Source organism: Spermophilus citellus (genome assembly GCF_964194105.1).
Source record: "Spermophilus citellus genome assembly, chromosome: 12".
Taxonomy (NCBI): domain Eukaryota; kingdom Metazoa; phylum Chordata; class Mammalia; order Rodentia; family Sciuridae; genus Spermophilus; species Spermophilus citellus.
This window is the reverse complement of record NC_138198.1, coordinates 94,685,538-94,711,510: the sequence shown is the minus strand read 5'-3', so window position 1 is coordinate 94,711,510 and position 25,973 is coordinate 94,685,538. Positions and strand designations below refer to the sequence as shown.

The following is a 25,973-nucleotide window of genomic DNA, read 5'->3' as shown; positions in this document are numbered from 1 at the left end:
ACCACCCCCACTTCCACCAAGACCCAGAGACCTTCCAGGAGACTCAAATACCTGTTGAAAAATAGTTGCAGGAGCGAACATAGTGGTGGTACAGAGGGAAGGCTTGGGTCAGTCCCCAGAGCTGCCATTCACCAACTATGGGACCTTACACAAATTACTGAACTTCTCTGCAACTTCTTCCTTACCAGGGGAGAATATTATCAACCACCTCACAGAAATATTGTGAAGAGGCAAGATTTTACAGGTAAAGCATCTGACAGCCGCTAGCTCACACTGCAATATATTTTTGAGGATTTGCTTCCTTTCAAGTCCCCCCCAAGAAGCTGCTATGAAATGTGGTATATATACACAATGGAATGTTACTCAGCCTTAAAGAAGAATGAAATGATGGCATTTGATGGTAAATGGGTGGAGCTGGAGAATATCATGCTAAGTGAAAAATAAGCCAATCCCCCAAAACCAAAGGTTAAATGTACTATTATGTAGATGCTAATACACAATAAGGGGAGAGGGGAAGTGGATAATGGAAGTTCTTTGGATTAGACAAAGGGAAGGAAGGGGGAATGGGAATAGGAGAGATGGTAGAATGAAGAGGACATAACTTTCCTATGTTTATATATGAATACACGACCAGTGTAGCTTCACATCATCGACAACCACAAAAATGGGAAGTTATACTCCATTACGTATGATATGTCAAAATACAGTCTACTGTCACGTATAACTAAAAAAGAATAAAATTTTTTTAATGCAGGAAAAAAGAATGTATATTAATGGAGTACAGGTGACACTTTTCAGAAAAAGGGAAGTCTCCCTGTTCCTACTGCTTGTTTTGCTGTATATTATTGTGACAATGACTTTCTTCCAAACCAAAAAAAGAAACTATATGACACTAATGTATCCAGTCCCCGTGAATATTCTCACAGGGCTCTGCCAGCCCTCCAGTGGGTTTTCTTTACCTGAGATGAAGACAATTTTTAAAAATAGAAATAAAGGAGACGCAGTCAGTGTTGTCAGCATTGGTGGAGAAAGGGCTGACTCTTGGGGAATCAGGGAAACATCGGGGCCGCCTTGGAGAGCCTCCTGAACTGCTTCCCAAATTAGCAGGAGATTCTCCCAATTCAAAGAAACCTCGTGACAGACTTCGCAGCGATACCATTGAAAGCAACTGATTTCATGCCTATTTTTGGCCCGTTGGAAGATAGCTGGTCCCTGCAAGGGCAAAACTCTTGAATCGTTGGATGAACAATGCCAGAGTCAGAGCCCAGAAAGGGCACATGCAGCCAAGGCCAGCTGGCCAGGGCATTAGTTCTCATCAGGTCTCTCCTTCCTGAGCCAATGATGTTCTTGACTTTTCCACAAACCAGATAATTCAGATATTTTCTCAAAAAGCATGACAATTTGAAATGCTATGTTAGCATTAAAGACGTGGGAAAAGGTTACAGTGTTTAAACATAGTGTCCATTAAATCAGTGAACAGAATTTTCAACTCTGAGTGGTATGAGAAACAGTACTAATTAGGAACCAAGAACAGATTCTTTTATGGACACTTTTTTTTTAAGGAGTTAATGAGTTTTTCTAACTTATCTAGTCAGGTTAAAAAACAAGCAGGATTTGAAGTCAACTCAATTATGCCCAGGACAGGCATATTTGAATCTTTCTGTTCAAAGTTTCTTGTTTTTCTTTCCTGGACTCATTGTGAGTTTCCCTATTAACCAAGATGGAGCCAGATTGAAAACCCTGGCACTTGCAAAGGTCATTTCTTATTTTGACTTGACCACGATGCTCACAAAAAAATGGACATGGCTTGACTGACCACGCCACATGCATGGATAAACCCCTCAGAGACGACGCACCTGCACCTGCGTGCAGGAATCAGTGTTATTGAAATAAAAATAAAGTTTTATTTTTCCAAGTTTTTTTAACTTTTTAACTTGTTTAATTAGTTATACATGACAATAAAATGCATTTATGCACTTTGATATATCGTACATAGATGGGATATAATTATTTATTTTTCTGAGTGTGCATGTTGCAGAATCACATTGGTCATGTAGTCACAAATATACAACAGTAATGTCTGTTCCATTCTACTATCTTTCCTATCCCCACATCCCCTCCCTCCCCTCCCGTCACTTCCCTCTACCTAATCTAAGGTAACATTAATCTTTCCTAGTGCCCCACCACCACCCTATTGTGAATTAGCATCCGCATCTTAGAGAAAACACTGGGACTTTGGTTTGGTGGGATTGGTTTATTTCGCTTAGCATGATATTTTCCAATTCCAACCATTTACTGGCAAACGCCATAATTTTACACTTCTTGAAAGCTGAGTAATATTCCACTGAGTTTATATACCACATTTTCTTGATCCATTCATCAATTTTTTGAAACAGCTTTTCGTTCAGCTTCTTGCCCACTCAAAGCAGCCTTCTACAGTGCGCACTGGGTCTAAGTTTGACTACACGCTCAATCTCAGCACATATCTCAGTCCACAAAATACTAATTTATTCACATCTGTCCTTTAATAAATGTCCTTCTGTCTTCTTAGTCTGTGAATGTGGGCTCTCTAGCAAGAATTCTGACTTTTTGCAGCAGAATAAGTAAAGAGGAGGGGTAAGATGGGGAATGGGGAGGGGGGCAGGCACCCAGCACCATATCTTAGGGATAGAGCAGAGATCACAGAGCCCTAGTGTCTCCTGAGGACAGAAGGGGCCACAGAAATGGGCATCTCACTGCTTCCTGGTCCTCGGGCTCTTCAGAGACCATTGTTGACTTGGCACTTGGCACACCAGGATTAATCCGTATGATCTTGAAGTTAGATCATCTGAAAAGAGTCTTGGATTTCATCATCACTTCCCCCTTTTCCATATTTCCAATTCCAAAAAGGCAAAATCCAAGAGATTGAAGGCCAACAGCTTCCACCCTCCATATTTTTAAGAAAAGTTTATTAAGCATAGCACATTTAGAAAAGTGTAACTATCGATGAATTTTCAGTGAACACTTCTGTGTTGACTGTCACTCAGAAAAGAAAACAACATTGCCAGCGCTGCAGAGGCCCCTCTCCCCAGTCGCTAATGCCCCTTCCCACTACAAACAACTATTAACTTATATGGAATCATAAATTAGTTGAACTTGATATAAATGTACAGTATATACTCATCTGTCTGGCTTCTTTTACTGGTCTGTGAAATCCATGTTGTTACATGAATATAAGAGTACATTCATTTTCAGCACTGTGTAGTATTCTATTATGTGAATGTAATTTACCATTGTTGATGGATATTGCATTCAGTTTTTTGCTATCTCACAGATCATTACCATGAACACTTTTGTAGATGTCTTTGGGGTCTATATTTAACTGTGGAATTGTTAGGTCACTGAGCATGCATATAAAGGTTCAGCAACATAGCTGTTGAAGAGTTTTAAAAAGTGAATGTGTGGATGTTCCTTTGTTCCACATCTTTGCCAACCCTTAGTTTTATCAGGCTTTTAAATTGTAACCATTCTGGTGGTTGCAGCAGTATCTCTATGATTTTAATTTGTACTTCTCAATGAATAAAGTTTATTGGCTATTTGTGTATCATATAAATAAAGTGCCTGTTCAAGTCTTTTGCCATTTTCCTATTGAATTGTCTTTTTCTTATTTATTTGGTAGGAACTCTTGTATATTTTGGATATGAGTCCTTCGTTCAAGAATGACATACTCACAGATAGAGAACACATAAATATCTTTTCCCATTATGTGACTTCCCTTTTTGCTCATATTAGGAACTTTTGATGAAGAGAGGATCTTAATTTCAAAGTGTTCCAAATCATTCCATTTAGGAAAGGAACTAGGGAATGAAATTGACCAAATTGTATTATTATATTGTGTTCATGTATAAATATATAACAACAAATTCCATTATTGTGTATAATTATAGTGCACAAATGAAGAAAGGAAAAAACGAAATTACCCCACTTATTTCTTTATAGCTAGTACTGTTGTATCCTGTTTAAAAATCTTTGCCTACCCAAAGTTATGAATATATTTTCCTTTTTTATCTTTATTGTTTTACCTTACCTTTAGATCCATCTGGAATTGAATTTTGTATACTGTGCAAGATAAGGGTCAAGATTCATTTGTTTCCATGTGGTTATCTATTGATTTAGCATCGGTTGCTAAAAAATTCAATTAATCATCTAACTGCCTATGTCCATCATCATCAATATGTCTGAGGGTATGTTTCGAGAGTCTACACTGAGCCAGGCATGGTGACACAGGCCTGTAATCCCAGGAGCTCCAGAGGCTGAGACAGGAGGATCGCAAGTTCAAAGCCAGCCTCAGCAATGGTGAGGCGCTCAGCAACTTAGTGAGACCCTGTCTCTGAATAAAATACAAAATAGGGCTAGGATGTGGCTCAGTGGCCTAGTGCCACCTGGTACCCCACACACACACACACACACAAAAAAGAGTCTACATTGGCCCAATGTGTGTGTTTATCTACCCTTGCACCAACACCAAAAGCATCTTGTCACTGTAACTTTAAAGCAGCCTGTGCTACTTAATACTCAACAAATTCCTCAGAGAATGTTGGACTCACCTCAGTTAATTTTTCTTTTTTCCAATATCTTGACCCCAGAAATCCTGGTTACTTACATGTCTTCTCACATATTTATAGTTTACTCAGCTTCTTGTCATTGTTTGCAGAGAGAGGATTGGAGTACTATAAGCTAGCAGGAAGCAAAAGTCCTCTCGTCATCTTTAGGAAAGTATACTTCACATTCAATTAAATGCATGGGTTTTGATTATAGAGTTTGATCAGTTTTGACAGATGTATTCACCCATGTGAATCGTCATGTATAGAATATTTTCATCATCCCAAAATGTTCCATATGTTCTTTATTCCTTTGATTTTCAAGGACAAGTGAATCTTTTTCAAATTTGTTTTCTTTGTGGTATGAAAGATCATTCTTTTGGTTCTGCAGGTTGCTATTCTTGAGAGTAGGGAGCAGACAGATCTGGTCATGCCCATCATTCCCACATTCACTTTCAACCTCTGCAGCTGAGCTGAAAATATTTATCAAATTCTGGCAGGGTTGAGGGGGAACACACCAATAATGCCAGAAAATTGGGCAAGAGGATCACAAGTTCAAAGCAACTTAGTGACGCCCTCAGCCACTTAGCAAGAAGACCTTGTCTCAAAATAAAAAAATAAAAAAGACTGGGGATGTAGCCCAGTGGTAAAGTGCCCCTGGGTTTTATCCCTAGTACCAAAAAGAAAAAAAAAAAAAAAAGAATGTCAAATTCCTAGGTCTTTGGCCACATGATCCAAAGTGCTCCAGTTTTAATATGTTCCCAAAGTGCATGTGTTGGAAACTTTCCCCAATTAGTGGTATTGGGAGGTGGGACCTTTAAGGGTGATTAGGTCACAGGGTTCTACCCTAGTGAATTGGACCGGTGGCATTACTGGAGAGTGAGTTTCTTATAAAAGAATGAGTTTGGCCATCTCTCCTCCTTTTGCCCTCCCACCACAGGGTGGCACAACAAAAAGGCCCTCAATGTTGGACTTGCCAGCCTCCAGAACTGTGGGCCAAAAAGTCTCTGTTTATTATCAATTACCCAGCCTGTGGTCTTCTGCTACCACAGCACAAAACAGACCCAGAGAAAGCAAAGCTCTTTTTCACCAGACCACATTTCTGCTTTGGACTCAGCTCAACAGTTCTCTCCTGGGGGCAATCTGCCCAGGCTGCAAAAGGATTTGTTAACAGAAGCAAAGTAGATGGTAAGGAAAATGTGGGACACGAAGACAAGCAACAGGGCACACCCTCGAACTCTTCCACTTAACGTCATGGCAAAGGAGATACTTTTCCTTAAAAGACTGCCTGAAAAGACTTCCTTAAAATTCCCATCCAGCTTGGGAAGTTCTGTGAGGCAAGATTGCAGAGAAGGCGGAGGCCTCAAATAGCATGTTGTACTCAAAAATGCAGACACTCTTTGTGGGACTCCACAGCCACCCATGATGGTTTGAAGGTCACAGGCCCAAGTGCATCAGAACACCCCCACATACCCTTTTCACACACCTCTTCCCTACCCCCAGAGTTACCCTGTGGTCAAATGAAGTGAAGCACTTGATTCCAGAAACAGGGACCATTCCCTCTCCACCAGCTTCAGTCCCTGCTTCATGATTCTCACCACTGAGGCGGTTCCCTCCCCTCCTGCCCTCCACCCTAGCCAGGCTGCTCTCTTGCTTTCAAGGACCATGGCATCACGCTCAGCCATCCCTCCTCATACTTAACCTCGGGACACCTGCTCACACCTGACCTCATACCTGATCTTGGCACCTGTTCACATTCTTCCCTTCATCCAATGTCTGCCAACATTCTAGATATCCCACCCTTCCCCCAGCACACAATAGTCTAGCACCCAGCTCCTCTGAAAAAAAGGGAAGTGGGAGGAGCCATACTAACATTGGGTCCTGTCTACCAACCATACCAACTCACATCCAGAAAGCTGACAAATTCACTCTCAGAAGCCATCCAGAGATAGTGTTCTTGAGGCAGTAGGTTCTGCCACTGGCTTTACTACCTGCAAGGCTTTGCGGTCTCTCTCACACTCCAGCTGGAGGATGCAGCAGAGAGAGCACAGCATCCAAGAGCATGCATGTCACCTGCAGCTCCACACCCTGCCTTGTGGCTCAGGGGAAATGGCAGAGTTGACATAGGCAATAGCAGAAAACCAACTCCTCTTCTCCGTGGAAGGGCAGCTGTCCCTCCCTATGGACTCACCTCTTGGTTCTCCAGCTACTGTAGACAGCACCTCACATGAAGGGCTGACAGCCCCATTGCTGCTCCCAGGCACTAGGCATCCCCAGCCAACTTCAAACTCTCCAAAAGGGCATCTGCTACCTCCTCCTCCCCACAACCCCTGAAGCTTGACTAGTGACTGGTGTTTGGTGGGTACATGTGGTCTGATTTAAACTAAGGGGAAAGCAAGAGTTCCATTGATTCTATAACTGCAATACATATTAACAAAGATTGCTATAAGTCCTGAGTCAGGAGAGAAAATAAGAAAATCACTCCACAGCCCCATGATCCAGAAGCCTTGGAGGCTGAGCTATGTCCTGAGAAGAACTGGGTCCCTCCATCCTTCCTGACCTCCCAGCCCCTGGACATACACACAGAGAGGAGGCACCAGTTTTTAGAATATGCCTGACCACCTTCCTACAGCCCACTCTGGGAGTACTGGGCTAACCAAACCCCCAGAGCATGGGTCAGCTCTGGCCTCTTCCTAGATAGACCACCAAGTGAAACCACATCCCACTGCATACCTGAGGAGACACAAACACTGCCACCAAAAGAATACTGCAGAACCACACTGTTGGAAACACTTCTGTGTTCTCATTAAGATATCTGCAGGTGAAAAAGAATATTAGATATCCTTATGAAATGCGGCAAAAAAAAAAATTCACAAGGAAATACAGAGAGGAGTGGAAATTAGGAAATGTTTTTCTCATTCTGAAGATGAAGGACCTAAGATCAAGGAAGAGGGGTTGGTCACCTCCCAACATACCATATAACTTGCTAATTTGTTCTATTTACCCTCTCATCTGCATCTCCCACAGATGTGAGACCCACAGAAGTCAGGATCTCTGTCTGCTTGTTTGCTACTATTTCTTCAGAGCTCACAAGAGTCTAGCACATAGCCAGGGCTCAATAAAAGTGTTGAGTGAACATATAAATTAATAACACAACTAATTACCTAGGTTCAGGAGCAATGTGCTTTGAGAACATCACACTGCTTCTCAACACACTACCAGTTATTGATCCCAGAAGGACAAACCAAGACCCTATCCTGAAAAAGTGAAGCCCAGCCAGGCACAGTGGTGCACACCTGTAATCTCAGCTATTCAGGAGGCTGAGGCAAGAGGATCACAAGTTCAAGGCCAGCCTGGGCAACTTAATGAGACCCTGTCTTAAAATTAAAAAGGGCTGGGGGTGTAGTTCAGTGGTAGAGTAACCTGGGTTCAATACTGAGTACCAAATACACACAACCACACACAATAAGAGGAACAGTGCTACAGAATGACAGGGCATTAGGTGGGTGGTGTAACTGGTCTTAACAGCTGTGCCTCAAGCCACTGATTATTTTGAGCCTTATGTAAAGTGATTGGAAACTTTTGAAACACTAAGGATATCTGAGGCCCTTCCATCACAAATGACTGCTCAATATGATCAAAATACACTCTGAAATACATATACACAGCTTCATAAAGCCAAAGAGCAGACCCCTCTTCCCATCTGAGGGGCTTGTAGCCCCAGTGGCTCATGCAAGCAGATGGGGGACACTCCGTTTTGTTTCTGGGCAGCTGCAGGTTGGGATAGCTATGGCAAGGGGCTCCAGGTTTCTCCCTACCTGCCCAAGAGGACAGAGGCAAAACACAGTCCCAAGTGTACAAGGGGCAAAGCCTCTCTTGCCCCCCACAGGTTCCTCCTGCTTTGGCAAACTCTAGTCCCTCGACAAACACGTGCAGAATAATGAAATTTAAACTGTTTAGACTTTGCCGAGCTGCATACGTTAATCTAAGGAGGCCGGGGTTTTCTGCTTTACAGACCAGGCAAGCCAAGAAACTTTTTTTTTTTTTTTTTTTTTTTTTAACGAGAGCTATGGCTCTCCAAGAGGGTGGGGGAAGAAAAGAGGCTTAAAGATACCAAAGCCCTGAGACACAAAGAAACCTCAGGCCCAGGGCACGGCCCCTCCTTTCCCCTTCCCGCTTCTCGCCTGAGGATTAGCTCTGGTCTTACTCATGGCTGTCTCAGCACACAGCGGCACATGCTGCAGCAGCAACGGCAGCCACACAACAGCCACCTCAGGGCCTGGCAGATCGCAGCCCTGGGGCAGGTTACCAAGGGGAGACACACACCCATCAGGACACCAAATCATGTTTTCAAAAGTCAGACTGTTGGCAGATGTGACAGGGAACCTGCAGACTGAGCACTGAGCTCTGCTGGGATTCAATGGGACATCACAGATTGGGGACTTTTCTCCAGTCCCCAGGCTGGAGGAACTGATGGAGCAGGCTGTGAATACAAACTCTGGGCTTCATCGAAGTCCTCCCTGACAGCTGATCTGAGGCTGGCTTTCAACCAAAGGGCTGTTCACCAACTAATGTTATAAGCAAAGTTCAAAGTCTTAGGCTGCACCAGGTTCCCCCAAGTTCCACCTGAACCCCCAGAACCCCTCTGCAAAAGCCTCCCATTTTCATTCATAAGGGAACCTGGCCAAGGCTTCTGCACACTTAGGGTGACACATGGGAGGGGAAAGACTGGTTGCAGGTGGCAGGTCTGGAATCTGAGGTCTTAGGTGGCTAAGGAAGTAGGCTAAGAGCCACATCCACTGGGCCACAAGGCTCCATCACTTCTCATTTCTTCTCAGTGCACAATGGTCACAGTACATTTTTCACTCTCTAATATTCTCCAGTGCTGCTGTCTGCTTCACTTATTGATGGCACAGTTGCCCCTTGGTATCTATGGGGAATTGGCTCCAAGACCCCACAGATAATGAAATCTGCAAATGCGCTACTCCCTTATGTAAAATGGCATAGTATTTCCATATAAACTTTAAGTATGGGCTGGGGTTGTGGCTGAGTGGTAGAGCACTCACCTAGCACGTGCGAGGTGCTGAGTTCAAACCTCAGCACCATGTACAAATAAATAAATAAAATAAAAGATATTAAAAAAAAAAACTTTAAGTATCCTCTCATAGAGTTTAAGTCATCTCTAGAATGCTTATAATACCTAATACAGTGTAACTGTTACATAGAAAGTTGTTATACTATATTGTTTAGAAAATAATGACAACAAATAAAAGTATTTGTTCAATTTATATGCAATGTTTTTCTAATATTTTGCACCTGCAGCTGGTTGACTTTACAGGGGCAAAACCTGCAAATGCAGAGTGCCAACTGTATCTTGACAATTGATAGAATTTCTGGTGATCCATATGTGCTCTGTGGGGTTTGAGAAATGACTCCCTCAAAACCCTGCCACAGGTATCATCGCTTTGCAAAAGCAGTGGAATGAAGGTGCACAGCAAGTGCTGGCTGAAATCAGAGCCCAGAGTGACAAAGCTACACAAGGATGTCTCGATCCACTCACAACAGGGCCTTAGCAGGCTGAGGAGTAAACAATAAGTGAATAGCTAAATGAAAATCAAAATGATGGGTCCTTTCTGTAGGCAGTTCTTTAAAAAAGTATTTAGACTCTAAGTCTAAATTCTTGTGACAAAGGGTATTTGTCATTACAATAATAATTTTTAAAAAAACCTCCTGACAATACTGCTTAGGAGAGAGCCAGATAATACTCTACCCAAAGCAATCAATCCCTCTTCTAGGAATTCACCACAGAAAAAGGAAAACTTATGTTCACACAAAATCTGCACACAAGTGTTTATAGCTGCTTTTATTAAAAATCATCAGAAATCATAAACAACCCAAATGTCCTTTAATGATGAAGAAATACAAACTATGGTATATCCATACTGTGAACTACAACTCAACAATAAAAAGCAATGGACAGTTGATGCACCTGACAACTTAGATGGATCTCAAGGGTATTATGCAGAGTGAAGAAACCAGTTTCAAATGATTATACACTAGCCAGACACCGTAGCATCTACCTGTAATCCCAGCAACTTAACAGGGTTAGGCAAAAGAACCACAAGTTCAAGGCCAGCCTGGGCAACCTAGCAAGATCCTGTCTCCAAATAAAAACATAAACAACATAGGATGTAGTTAGTAGTAGAGTGCTGGCCTAGCATGTGTAAGGCCCTGAATTTGATCCCCAGCATCATAAAAAGAAATCAAAATGATTACACAATAAATAATTTTGCTCATGTGGCTTTCTGGAAAAAGCAAAACTCTATCTGCCTGCAGAGGGAGAACCTGGGAATAACTTAGACTTCTGGAATTGTCCTGTATCTTATTGGTGGTAGCAATTATAAGGACCTAGAATATGTTACAACTCATAGGACTGCACACCAAAAATAAAAGTTTATTTTACTGTATATGATTTTTTTAACTTCACAAATTCTTTGGCATTTCTCCTACAAAACACTAATATTGTTTTGAATGAGGGCCAACCATAGTGATTTCCTTTTAATTAGTAATGGTAAGATGGCATCTTCCTGTCCCTATCATTTTGGAGTCCTAAGCTGTCATGGACATCCAAATACCTGGAAGCTACCATGAGGCATTGTGGAGAGACAACAGAGAGATAAAGAGAGATACAGCCTCCTAAATGATCCTGAGCTGTCCAGGAGGCAGCTGTATGTTTGGCCTCAGGGTCCAGAGAGAGACCTGGACCAGAGATATGAACTATAACGTCATCAGAAAGTCGTTGAAGAAAAGCAGATTGACTGTGCAGAGAAGATGTGGTCTTGGGACAAGGGTTCTAAAGGAACAGAGAGGCTAGAACCTCTACCACTAAACTTAGAACTGTGAGCATTCCTCAGAAGGAAAGAGCAGAAATGGCAAGCGCTGCTAAGATGTTAAGATAAAAACAGGAAAGTATCTACTGAATTCAAAAACAAGTACTTTAGCAAGAGGAGATTCATTGTGGTGGTAGGGATGGGAACTGGAGGGAACAAAAGAGACAGGGTGGGAAGACAGTCCCAAGATGCAGAGAGGGAAGGGGGGAAGAAACAACACTGGATGAGAAGCCAGGGAAGAGAATTTTTCTGGATGGAGAAGACTTTAGATTGTCTAAATACTAAAGGAAGGATCCAGATGGAGGTCCAGGGTAAAGTGGAAAGGACCTGTCAGAGGCAGAGCCACCGCCGCTTGGCCAACGCTCAGTGTTGGTTCTTTTAGTTACTTTTCCAGGTCAGAGTCTGACACCAGGCAGACACCCACAGATGTTTGTGAAAGGGAGGAAGGAGAAAGGGCCCCTGTAAAGGGTCAAGTCCTAAGCCCTCATTGGCCAACACCCAGAATAATCAGCTCACCAGGAATTAGCAGTGGCCAGACCCACAGACAACAGGAGTCCCTGCCCTCTCTGCCCAGCCAGCACACCCTCTGAGGTACTGCCTCTCTCTCCTCCTTCCCAGGATATCTTGGTAGGTGACTCTTTCAGTGACTCCCTATCCATTCATCTCCATTCTTTCCCCATTCCTCTTTCCCTCACCTGTTCTTTATAATTGTTTTCTTCCCATCTATTCTCTTCCTTTCCCATCATGTTTCTATTAGGGAGAGTGGAAGTAACTTTTGAAATGGTTTTATGCTCACTGATGACATGCCCAGTTCCCCAGTTAAGCCCCAAGAACCCACCCAATGCAAGCCATCCTCACTCACCCAGAGCTATCAAGGCTGATCCTGACTCCCAAGACCTGCCTGCCTCTCACCTGCATGGAGCACCCTCCACCTGCCTTTTCATCTCAGGTGGGGTTTAACACCCTTTCCCCAGGAGGCCTGCAGGACCATGCAATTCACAAGGAATTCTCCCAAGCCTGACGTTTCTATAGCTTTGGTGCTCTATATCACATGTTGACGTGAGTCATATGATGTATTCAGTTGTTACTTTGCTTTTTATTGTGTTTATGACTTATTTCTCCAAAAAAATCCTAACAAGAAAAGGGATAATTTTCACATTCCTGGAATCATCAGTCTCAATAGAAGTGAAGCTTTCCACTGAGCCAGTTCTAACCCCCAGCCCATGTAAAAACCGTCACTGACTGGTTATGCAGAACACCATCCGAACTCAGTTTAGATTTTTCCCTGATTTTCTCCACTTGGATGTCAAAATTGTTCACTTATCTCCAACAGACCAAGCTATGGAGCCCACATCAGAGAGTCAGGCATGAAGGACCAAAACTGTGCACCAAGTTCCAGTCTTGTCGCCCTGTGAGAGGCTGCATCGGTGACACACCAACCTGACTGCATCTTTCTCGTCTTTGAGATGGGCGCCTGGATGTCCATCTCACCCCCTTTTAGGGTTGTGTGAGGATCAGCCAGGCTAACCTACATCCCAATGCCTTGTAAATTGCACAGACACGCCATGATTCTAATACTGGCCTATTCAGTGATGAATCACTGTCCACAAAAATGCACCCAATTCTGGGAACAAAAAAACCACTCACATCACTGACTATTGTTCTGGACAGACTGCCCCACAGCTCTTCTCTCCCTACTTCCAGACACATGTGCTCTTGAGCCTGAATGGAAGACCCGGAGGAAGACTGGATAGCCTCACCCACCTCCTGACGCTGGCCACCCAGACACTAGCCACTCAGGTACTGCTGAGTCCTGGTGGTTTATGGAAGCGTCAATCAGAAGCCAGCCTGAGCACCTATGGCCATGGCTATTATCCAACAGAAAGGAAGGGGTAATAGATCCTTCCAAGGGGTAATAGATTCTTCCAAGTGCTGTCACCTGAAACAAATCCCACCTAGCATCTCCATGAGTGTCAAAAGGCAGCATTTCCACATGTGGAGAGTCAGACTCTGCATTCACCATTCCTGTCTCTCCAGATCCATTAATCACAGCTGCTAATGCTGCCACAGCTGCCCTGGCCTCAGGCACCTTGCATCCAGCACAGTTTACAACTCTCCTCTCCCTCCCCAAGACTCATCTGCAGTTTGTGAAGTTACAATTCATAAGTATCACATGGACAGATCAGGGATGTGGCAAAGGTCTGAGGACATAGCTCTTGAAGGTTAAAGGCCCACCCTACAAACATGTTTCCATTATTGCAAACATCACATATATGCATGTATACTATACTTTTCCCTTTTAACATTCTTTGAAAAAAAAAAAAAAAAAAATATATATATATATATATATATATATATATATATATATATATATATATAGAGAGAGAGAGAGAGAGAGAGAGAGAGAATTTTTTATGTATCAGGGATTATCTTAGGAACTTTGAAGGAAAAGAGGCACTAAGACACCCTCCCTGCTCCTGGAGATTTTTTCACTTGTCCAGGAGATATAGCCACAGAATAAAATAAGAACCAGGGGGTCATGGTAGGGGGAGCACAGTGCACAACTGGGGAGGCCTGGGGGAGAGCCCAGCATGACTGTGTCCTTCCAAAAAGGGAAAGGAAATGGGATATGCATACATAATTTATTCAGGGTTTCAACTGTCATCTCTATGTCACTCTTGGCAATAACTCCAGCTTATTATAAAGGAAAAAGTCAGGCTGGCCCTGGGCTTCATGGCTCACCCAGCTCTCAACCAGCTACCCTGATTTAGAGACTAGCTCTCCAAGCAACTCCAATACTTAAAATGGGGAAAACTTCTCCCATCCAAGATGAAACCTTTACCCTTCAACTCAGCAATTAAACATCTTAAGGAATTTATCTTAAGGAAATCATCAGATACAAGCATGAAGATTTTTTTCTGCAAGTATACATATTACAGCATTATCTGGGTTTTGTTGTTGTTGTTTTGTTTTGCTTTGTTTTTTGGCAACTACCTAAATATTCAATGGTTCGTTTATGCATGCATGCATGCATCTAATGAATATTTATTAGATACCAAGCATGGAACAAATTAAACATTAAAGGAGACGAAGCACTTTCCCTCATGAAATGTGGGGGCAATGGTCACATGGATTGTGGTCCACACACAGTCTCAATTACCATGCTATCATTAAAAATGATGTGCCCTATGCACATTTAATGACTTGGGAAAGTACTCAGATGAAATATTTTAATATTCATATACTAAAATTCTGGTAAGACATAAAAGTGTTAGGAGGCGTTCCCTTGGGTGATGAGAAAAGGAATTTGTATTTTTTCCATGTGCTTTTCTGTAATCTAAAAACTTATACACATGCTCATTTGGTAATGGGATCAGATGTCGTTTATCATTTAAGGTTAAACTTTGCCTTGGTCCTTCCCTCATGGAATCTAGCTTTGTCAGTGTAATCTCTTGCCAACAGCATCACCTGATTCCACATACAGTTCACAGTTGCTATATGAAGATGCTTTAGGGTATGGCATGCAAATGCCAAGAAACATATATTAACTTGAGTGCTAGAAATAGCCTATACTAGTCATCTGTCACAAGGAAAAAAGAAGCTTTTTACTTCTGCCATCACAAAGAAAGGTAACAGGTTTAATATTTCCAGCTACCTGGTTCAGGCACTACCTACAGGTCATGTTACCAAACCCTGGGTTCATAGTTCTTCCAGCTCATCCATCCTACTTCTACCCTTTCAGACAAAACCAACCAATTAATTGTCCCCATCTGTTGGGAGATGAGAGTCTACCTCTCCAAGTAAAAATCAGGGAGGAATGGTCATCTGATAAATGCAGCTCAGAAATGGGAGAGCCTACCCTTGGAGGCAATCAGTCACAGGAAGAAGATAGAAGGTACTTTCATTAGACACTCTACAGTCGGGACTTCTGTATGGAAACAGCTGGGATGAGGAGACCAGTCTTCCCTCTAATTCTAAATTACGATAATTCAGTGCCCCCCTCCTCAAAAAAAAAAGCCATACAAATATTTCTGCACATTTACTATGTGCCAGGCATTGTTCTACAATCTGGAGCTACACCAGTAACAAAATAGCCAAAAAAAAAAAAAAAAAAAAAATTCTTTTTGCTCTCCCAGATCAGTGAACCAGCCACTAACTAGTAGAAGACTTTGGAGTTTGGTCTGAATGACCAGGTGCCTAATGAAGGTTTGGTACAGATGAGTGACATGATCTGACCCTCATTTTAAAGTAACTTTTTGCTCTGTAGCTAACCACACAAACCTGTTGCCAAGCTGCTGTTTCATGTTAAAATCCACTGAAGGAACCATGTCTAGTTCTTTAACCTTTTCCTATTTCCCTGCTAATGCCTATGTTAAGGTAAAGAGGAAGCCTGCACGTCCTTAGACATCAAGACTTAACCATAAATGGCAGCTAGACAGTGTAGTGTTAGCACAATAACTATAGACAGACAATGGAGCAGAGAGCCCAGAAACATACCCTGTCTGTATAAATGATACAGAGAGAGCTCTGAACAGTGTACTGTACTCCCCACATCTTGGATACCCCCCCCCAACCTCCTAACCTTGACTGCTTCCCAGGGAGTCTACCCTAAGCCCTTCCAACCGCACACAGCGTGCCTAGAGAAATAGCAACAATGACTCTCAAAAAGAGATCTCCTCCTAATTATTCACAAGGGTTGAAAGCTAGGTTTTCAGGGTATAGCACCTTTAATGATATTACATTTTGCTGTTATTTAATGAAATTACAGAAATAGGAGACAGAACATTGTTTAAACCAGTTGTCTCAATCCTAGTATCACCACCTAGTCATGAGGACTGTTTCCACTGATTCTGTGCTAAAATTGTAATGAGGGGAAGGTTGGAGAAGGTGACCTTGAATCATAGATAAAACAGGCACATAAGTGATATAAAATGTAACTGTTATAAACATCTTTATTCAAAATTGTAGCCAGTGAATGGCTACAATTGGTACAGAGGAATGAACCTTGTCCCCATTCTCTCCTCCAAGGACACTCTCTCAGAGTCACCCACCTGCTTTAAGTATGCTAGTTCTAGTCATTCAAGCTCCAGGGCACTTGCCCATCAATTTATTTGCTATAAAGTCCAAATCCCCTTCAGATTTAAGGGACCAGTCAGAAGATGCCTTGCTTATTTTCCATTCTGAGAACTTTTCAAAATCTTGGGTTTGTCTCATATAATCTTGGTTAAGACTCTGGCACTTCATTCCCTACCATAAAAATCAGGCATGAAGAAGCAGACTAGTCTATCAATGCTAAAGAAGCTTTCTTCTCATTTATTTTCTAATAATGCTAAAAAATATCTGATAGAGTGCTCAAGAAATTTATTTGATTCCTCTTTTCCAAATCCAAGGATAGTTTTCTACATTAAATTGCATTATTAACATTGTTCCTTTTCAACTTATTCAAAAATGTTAAGTTCCCCCCCCCCCAACATTCAGTTCTAAACATTTTTCCTTGGAATCTAAATTTTAACATCTAAGTTACAAACTAATTAGTAAGGAGAAGTTATGTTCCCAAGTTGCAAATGGATACAATGTAGATTCCATTTGTTACTCTGTGTCTCTAAAACTAGAAAAAACTACTAGGTAGGTATTCTTGTTGATTCATAGTAATTTAAAATTTTTGCTTTCAAAAATGGTCCATCTTTATCCTCCTCAATAGTTAACACACAAATGGGTTCATCTGAACATAAAAAAATCAAAAGTTGACTGCAATAGTAAGGGCTATATTTTCATATAGCCTTATATTTTCATATACATTACAGCATGCCTGCTGTTCACTGTCTCCTGGGATGCTCTTTAGAGGGATACCGAAGATGAAGGTGAAGCTGGCTTACTAGGAAAGAGGTAAGAGCCTCCTGTGGTAGGGCTGGGGTTGTGACTCAGTGGTAAAACACTCGCCTAGCATGTACAAGGCACTGGTTCGATCCTCGGCACCATATAAAAAATAAATAAGTGAAATAAAGGTATCATGTCTAACTAAAAAAATATTAAAAGAAAGAAAAAAAAGAGAGCCTGCTGTGGCCATGCCAGGCAAGTCATGGGCTCTAATAGCCACTGAGAAACTCAATGCCATTAGATTGGTATAATTTATTGTATCTTAGTCACATCTTGATATAGAGATTTTAAAAATGCAGATGTCTACACTAAAACTACAGGTATAGTTCTACCTTAGCATGTCCTTCACTAACCTAACAGTTTATGTAACTGGTAGTCACTGACTTCATCCTGGGAGATGACTGAGCCTGGAAAGACAATCTGACCATAAACAGTCTGATGCCTACACTTGTCTTTCTAAGATCCTAAGGAGAACATGATCACCAGGGTGGGAAGAAAAAATGTCCATAGAGAAAGGACAAAAAACTCAATGATGGTTAGCCATACCATGCTCAGTGATGCTTAATGGAAAAGGGAACACTGAAACTCAAACTAATATTTTAGCTCTTTTATTTAAAAAAAAAAAAGTTTTTCAACATATGCAAAAGCATAGAAAATATTATAAGATTGACCCCTCCCCATATACCCACATTACAGCTTTAAGTAATGATCTACTTTGTTCTATGAGTACTTAGGGAAAGAGGTAAGAATATCAATTGTTGCTCAGTTTAAGCGTTTTTGTTTTTGTTATTTTGTTGTGTTGTATTTTTGGTTTTGTTTTTGTTTTTGTTTTAGAAGTTTTGTTTTTACTTGACCTCATTTAAGGAAGTAGGGGGAAAGCAATAGACATAAACCACCATGGAAAATAGCATTTTGACTGGATATTATAAGATTACCAAGACAAGAATTTTACACAAATATTGTACTCTAGTTAATAAATCAATTTAAGTTTTTATACATAGGATACTGGGACATACTGAGTTAAACACAACCACAATACTACTATCACAACTTTAAAATTAATTTTAATATAAAATGCTAATCACTGTTTCAAAGTTTCCCAATCAACTCATATATTTATTAAATACATACATTCAATGTGTGTGTTTGAATCAGTATCAGTATTCAATGAGAACCACGCATTGTCATTTAAGTGACAATGACATATTGGTTGATATGTCTCAAATCAAATCTCTTTTCTTGGACCTGGTCTTGGCCTTTTGTCCAGGCTGGACTTGAACTCAAGATCGTCCTACCTCAGCCTCTCCTTTAGCTGGGACTACAAGCATGCATGCCCAGCTTCAAATCTCTTTTCATCTGCTGTTTCCTTCTGTTCTTTTTTAAAAACTTCTTTTAATATTTATTTTTCAGTTTTATGTGGACACAATATCTTTATCTTATTTTTATGTGATGTCGAGGATCGAACCCAGTGCCTCATGCATGCTAGGTGAGCACACTACCAGTTGAGCCACATCCCAAGCCCCTCTTTTTTTTTTTTTCCTTTGCAGTTTATTTGTTGGAGAAATGTTATTTCCCATAATTGAGAGTTTGCTGATTACATCCCTATGATAAGGCTTGATATTCACTATGACTTAATTGTCCCTATTTCTTTCTTCATCAGTTCAGAAAAAGCCCTAGAAACATTCCCCCACCTCCCTCTTTTCCCAACCCCAGAAAAGACTGAATGTCTCTGTAAAGGAACAAATGCTGACAGAGTCTCTGCAAATGACCTGCAGAGGTGGACCCAGCTATGCTGATTAGAAAGGCAGTTTTCAGTCAGGGGACCTTGCCAAGTCAGCCACAGCCAACAGGAGTAGACCTCAAGATAAGATGTGGAGGTTGTGAGAAGCAGTGACTGTCGTCTGTCTTAAGAAAGAAAAGTTCCCAAGTGTTCAGAAGTCTCATCATTAGAAAGAAATAAACCACGAGAAGAAAGGAGCGTGGGGGAGGGGGTTCCTGGGTTAGCCTCAGCATGTTAATCAGTTTTAAAGCTGCCACCAGTAAGAACTAGCATTTCAGTCTGGCGGGGGAGGGCAAAGACAGTCCCCTTGTTTTCCAGAGGGACTCAGGTTGGACTCTTAAGACAAAGGGCACAGACACAGAGCTTCAACCCTGGAAGGACTTAACAGAGCAGAGCCATTTAAATCATAGCCCTGTGACAGGCAGCCACCCTCACCCCACCCCCACCCTCACAGACAGCATGTGCTCTGCTGGTTTTCTAATAATGGGACACAGTTGGCTACAGGCTTTGGAAGGAGAAAAAAAAAAAGACTTGACCTTAAGTCCCAGCTCTTTCACTTAAAGCAGTGTGACCTTAAACAACCTGCTTATCCTAGCTGTTCCTCAGTTTCCTCATCTGTTAACTGAGGATTTCTCTTCTGTCTGCCTGCTAGAGTTGTTATGGGGATACATGAAGTTTCATAGGGGGGCCTACAGTACAGTCCCCAGAACAAGCTCATTAAATGCTATCCCTGACCCCCACAAAGATTGCTACCAGTCGGTTCCAATCCAGATCCTTGCAAGGAGCCATGACAGCACCTGCTGGGTGTCTGGCTGGGTTACCAACAAGATCTGTGGCCATGCATGAAACAAAGCCAACTGACCCATAAAGGGTTCAATCCCATGATCCTGATCTCAATAGCAAGGCTCCAACCAACTGAGCTAATTACAGTGGAGTCAAATTCGACTCTACTTATACCAAGATACCCTTAGCAATTCATACAACATTCTTAAACAGCATTGTCCTAAGATGCTATGACACGACACACTTGCCAAGTTTACTAATGATCTCATCTTTTAAAAATCTTAATGTAATGTAGCAAACAGATGTGTCCCTTAAGAGGATTAAGGTGGAAATTCATTAGTGCAATAATACCAGTGGATTTGTGTTCTAAAACTAACACCAATCAATCAACTTAGTGCACACCCTGTCTTAGCACTACTTAGCTTCTAGAGGCAACATAGAGAATGGGGCAGCTGGGTCTTCGTCCTCAAGGAAGCTATCTGCAAACATAAGAAACAGTGAGAAACCCTGAACTGAGTGACTTAGCTACATCACCTGTAATAGATGCTGCTCAGACTGTAGCGTGCACAGGTATCACCAAAGCATCTTGGTAAAATGCATGTTCTGATTCAGCAGGTCAAGGGAGGTCAGAGAGTGTGCAGTTCTAATAAAGGCCCAGATGATGCCCAACCCACACTCCATATAGCAGGAAGATCTAATCCTCACTGTCATGGGTTAGTTTACAGATGGGATAGCGGAGGCAACAAGGCAACCACCAAAACAAAGGTAGTGAGAAAGGAACAATCAGGGAAAATTCAAGTCTTATCCAATGAGGATGCATGCTGGAATGTGGACAGCTGCCTGGAAGAAGAACATTTAAGACACAAAAGTAGAGTCATTAAGAGCTTAGATCTGATGTCAGAAGCCAACTCTGCAACTTCAAACTGTGTGACCAAGTGGCTTCCTTCCAGTCTTGGTCTCTCTTGGTATGACATGCAATATCACCAGTACCTGGCCCAGGGATGGTTATGGGATTGGTGAGTAGACACATGTCTAGAATAGTCCCTGACTCAGACAAATGCCTAGGACACAGTAGCTATTATAACTAGTCTCTCTAACCTACAGCAGGCAATAAAACATTTTTCTGAATTAAATTACAACATCATTTTTAAAACGTACTGTTTTGACATGTATGCTAATAGTCATCACTTTGTAAAAAAAAAAAAAAATCTACAATTCTACAATTCCAGTTTTGTCCATCAAAGAGGAAAAAAGATAATCTTTGGATCCTTGGATCCTTAAATTCCTTTAGCATCAGACAATCCAAAACACATTTTATGCTTTAAAATGCCCATTATGCTATTAATTCTGCTGCAATGTTTTTTTTTAAATTAGAAGTCCTATAATTACAACTTTTCTTTAAAATCATTAAGACAGAAATAAACACCTAATTATGCATCATTTGAAGACAAAAACAAAAGGCTTCACTAACTGCAGCCAAAACATAACCACCAAAATGAACATCTCTCCTGTTTTGACCATTTTTATTACCAAACTAATGATTTATTTAATCATCTTGCCTGGAACTACTATGAAAAGCTGGTAGGGATTTTTTGTTCTTTGGTTGGTTTGATTCTGTTTGTTACCCCAGCTCTGTCAGCTGGTGGGGCCAGGGTGGGGGGTAGGAAGGAGATGAAGCATAATAAGTATAATATATTGTTTTTGTCCAAGACAATAGTTTTGTTTAATGAATAACTTCTAATGAAATCAGCAGAGATCAGTAAAATTAATAGATCATTAGTTAAGATGTCCAGGCTCAAGCTTCAGCCAGAAAGGTCTTAGAGGTTGTCCAGTTCAACCGCTCCCAGGACAAGAGAATCCCTATACCAGCTTTAAAAATTGAGTTTCTCTGGGGTAGCTTTTTCCAGGTTGGTTACCTGTGTGTGTGAAAACTCATCCAGCCACACACTAATGCACTGCACTTTTCTGTGAGGATTGGGGGAATCTACTTCAATCATAAGTTACTCCCTCAGAGACTTGAACATGCAGGACAGCTGAGAACACTGGGAGTGTGTGCAAGTTCCATGCTCATGCTGTCCCCTTTCCACCACCCAGAGTGCCCTCCCCCCGCCCAAAGCAACTCCCCATCTTGCCAAGGTCAAAGTCGGTAGATCTGGGAGAAGTGTTCTCTGTAGCCCCAGAGAGCTTACTTGTGGCAGGCCCCTGGAATAACAGCTAGTCCACTCTCATCATAAGCTAATTCACAGAAGTGCTGGTAATATAAGTTCCCACCTCTGACTATGAACTCTACCAGACCAGGAATTCTTCAAGCTCTTACTCATGCTTCTAACATTCACCTGCCCTCAGGCCAAAAGGTACCAGGCACACAAAGGTGATTGGGTGAACAGCCCAAGGTAATGGATCTGAAGACCCAGAAGGTACAGTTTCTGCCTACGGCCAGACAGCTGGTCCTGGGAGTGCAGAGTCTAACAAGGGTTTGCCTGGTTAGACTCTTTAGCTCCCTGCTCTAAGCAGAGAAACTAGGTCATTTAAGTGAATTTCCTCATCTCTAAGGTAGAGAAAACAAAAGTCCCTACTTCTTGGAGCTGTGTAGTATTAAATGAGATCATGCACTGAGAGCCCCAGTGGAGCACATGCAGGGATGACAAGTGCTTAAAACTCACTATCTCTTTGTACCATAGGTGGATCATCCAATTTTAAGATTTCTGCTGGAGCCAGGGACAGTGGTGCACGCCTATATCCCAGCAACTTGGGAGTCTGAGACAAGAGGATTGCAAATTCAAAGCCAGCCTCAGCAACTTAGTAAGACCCAGTCTCAAAGTAAAAAATAAAAAGGGCTGGGGATGTGGCTCAGTGGTAAAGCACCTCTGAGTTTAATCCCCTGTATCAAAAAATAAAAAATAAAATAGAGGGGCTGGGGCTGGGGCTCAGAGGCAGAGCGCTCGCCTGGCATGCGTGAGGCACTGGGTTCGATCCTCAGCACCACATAAAATAAAAATAAAGTTATTGTGTCCACCTATAATTTAAAAATAAATATTTTAAAAAAATAAAATAGAATAGAAAGGGCTGTAGATGTAGCTCAGTGTTAAAAAGTGCCTCTGGGTTAAATCCTCAATACAAATAAATAAATAAATAAATTTATTTCCTGGAAACTAAAGATAAGAATGTGCACTTAGCTACATAAATGCCCTAAATTCTGCTCTTGAATGGGGAAAAAAAATACAAATCATATGAATATGCTCCAGGAGTTTTTGCTCAAAAGATTCTGAGATTGAGGCTGGCAGGTCTTCAAGACAAGAGTTAAGGTTCTCTGTAAGATATCTTCTGGTTCTGTTTGTCCCACAATGGACAACTTAGAAAATGCTGTGAGCCAGTGCAACTCCTATCCTGTGGCTTCTGGTGGGGGGTGGGGAGGAGGGGTACACCAGGATTTCCTCCTACCATGCCAAGAACACTGGATCAAGACTGGGGCTCTTCCATGGAAACATAAAAATATACTTCAGTTTGCAGCTTGAAAGGTCAACCCATGTATATAGGGTATGAAATCCAAGGAAACCACTTCAAGGTCACAAGGCCACAATTATGAGTCTTCTGTGGTTTCAACAAAAGATCACTGTAATCAGAGACCATAATGAATGGAATAATCATGATGTAGAAGAAACTGAAAACTTTTAACTGAATCCACAGATTGAGAAAAACCAAAGAATTTACTAAAATGATTCTGATAAGCTGAACCCATAATACAGCATTCTGTCCCTCTGTCTCCCCAATCCAGGGTGTTTTTAATGGCCAGAAAGGTTTTCATGTACAATAAGTATAACCATCCTGCACCAATAAGAGAATGAGATGGAACTGCCCCAGTTCTCATTCCTGAAAAGGGATTGCTAGTTAAGTGGGGTAGAGGAAGCACTGGTATACTAATAGAAGGGGTAAACATCACTGTCAAAGTCCATTGATTTCCAGAAACAACCTCCTCTTGTACTTCCAAAGCAGGTGAACACCATACAGAAAATATGAAGAATTTTTCAAAATCACTTTTGTTCTTCTTGGCATCAAGGGTTATCTTGCCACATATTTGTCAATGTTGATCTTCAAGGAACAAATCATCTCCAAGCTTTGACATGAACCCTACGCAGAAAATATAACGAAGTGGTAATTCTTCAAGGTGCAGTAAATCTATTTAACTGGGAGGGTTTCTCTGGGTAACTAAATGATTAGCTTTCAATACCCTACTCTTTAGAACAATCACTTCACAAGACGCTGTCTTCCTTCAAAGAGTTTTAAAAAGAATGAAAGAAAACTCTCTAACGGGTGGACTGAGAAGCCATTCTTCCCAGGGGACACTCATTTGGGGCTCCGAGGCTAAGGCTTTGTGCGCGCGCCACCCCCCACACCGCACCCCCACCCCTCCTCCCACAGAGACCGCTCCTCCAAGGTTTCCAAGGCCACCTGCTTCTCAGAAGAGAAAAGGGGATACTGTGTGCGCTACCGCAGTGCGCGGTGGGCGTCCTCGCCGCTGCCCCCCAGGCAAAGAAGGGGAGGTGTCCCCGGGAAGCATGCTTTGTCGCGAGGGTCGCGAGGGTCGCGAGGCCGCCCGCAGCTCCCCAGAGGCCCAAGAGAGGTTTTGTCTCCGGCGTCGCCCAGAGCTCTTCCCTAGGTTCTTTCCGCGCCTTCTCCAGGGCCAAACACAGGCATCCGAACCCCACCCCGCCCACCCCACCGATCTAACGGCCCGCAACTGGGAACCTTCTCCATCCCGCCTCCGGCCATCACCGCACCTGCTCGGCCGCACCGGCCCCCAGCTTTGAGCCAGAGCGTGGGGCTGTCCTTCCCGCCCGCCCAGGAGGATTCCGCTCCAGTCCGCGGGTACCCAGAGCCCCTCTGCTTAAAGTGGAGAGGGATCCGCGCTAGGACGCTTGTCCCTGGGGGCCGCGCCCAGTCAAGCCCGCCTGCAGCGCCCACACCCCCGCGCGCACCGCGGCAGGGGCTGAGTCCAGGGGACCTGGCTTGCCCCACCGGGTCGTACCTTGTGCGGCGCCCTTAGCAGCCGATGGACCCCAGCCAGCTGGGTGCCGAGCGCGAGGTCCTCGCGGAACGTGAACAGCGGCGGCCGGCTGGGCTCGGGGAAGTTGGTACTGTTGAAAGGGTCGGTGTCGTCCAAGAACTGCACCCGGCAAGCCAGCGTGGCCATGATGCATCCCTGCCGCGGGGGGCACGGGCCCCGGGGTCAGCGGGGCCGCGGGCCGGCACACCCGATCGCTCGGCGTAGGGGAGGCCGCAGCCGCCGCTCGCTGGCTCGCGGGCTCTCAGGCTCCGGCGCGCCCGGCTGCAGCCCGGGCTCCGGCCGCGGGGGGCGGGGCGGGGGCGGGGCCGGCGCGCCCCCTCCTTTCCCCTCTTGCTCCGGCTCCTCCCCTCCTGCGTTCCCTGCTGCACCCTGCGCGGGACCTGACAACCCAGAGCCACCCGACCCTTAGAGCTCCGACAAGTAAAGGGAGGAGGATTCTCTCCGCTTCCGCAGCCCAGCGCTAAGCCGGGCCGCAACGGCAGGCCGGAACGCACAACCCGCAGACTGCTCTGCACGTGGCCCCGCAGTTTTGGCCCCAGCTACAGCCCCTTGGATCCCTGAGAACAGGGTTTGGGAGACAGGGCCGCCCTCAGGCCTTTTCCCCACCTGGGGGGGGGGGGGTAACCCTTAACAGATGAAAGTGGCAGCGGCCGGCTTCTTGCTGCCCGGATTCGTAAAAGCCCAGCTGGGCACCAGGGGATAAGGGAATCGCCTCCCAGCACCGGGAGCCCAGATGTGGGCTTCCGGGAGGTTATTCTTGGGGAGAAGGAAGGCTAGAGGAGAGGGAAGAGCCGGGGACCCCAGGCAGCTCTTCTCAGACGACAAGCTTAGGGGAAACCCAGGGGCACAAGGAGAGAGGTCTGGAGGGCTGAGAGGATAGGCGCAGGGCCTGGCCAGGGTACGCTAATTGGGCTGTGCATCAGCACCGCATCCCTCCCCAGTTAGGTCTCTGAAAGCCTTAACTGGGCCTTTTGGAGACTGGGAAAGGCGTGAGCTTC

General features: G+C 43.4%; 1 protein-coding gene across 14 annotated transcripts in view; it reads right to left on the bottom strand.

The window, feature by feature from the left end:
* Window positions 1-25,290, bottom strand: part of FHOD3 (formin homology 2 domain containing 3) — a 435,723-nt gene extending 410,433 nt beyond the window's left edge. For 2 of the 14 annotated variants that reach the window (XM_081263644.1, XM_081263648.1), the window contains exon 1: window positions 24,937-25,282. In XM_081263644.1, the coding sequence (XP_081119770.1) occupies window positions 24,937-25,101 (165 nt within the window). In that variant the 5' untranslated portion in view covers window positions 25,102-25,282. Of the gene's footprint in view, window positions 1-24,936 lie in introns of all 14 variants that reach the window. The other 12 variants (XM_081263650.1, XM_081263638.1, XM_081263639.1 and 9 more) reach the window with 11 other exon arrangements.
* Window positions 25,291-25,973: the final 683 nt, after the last annotated feature.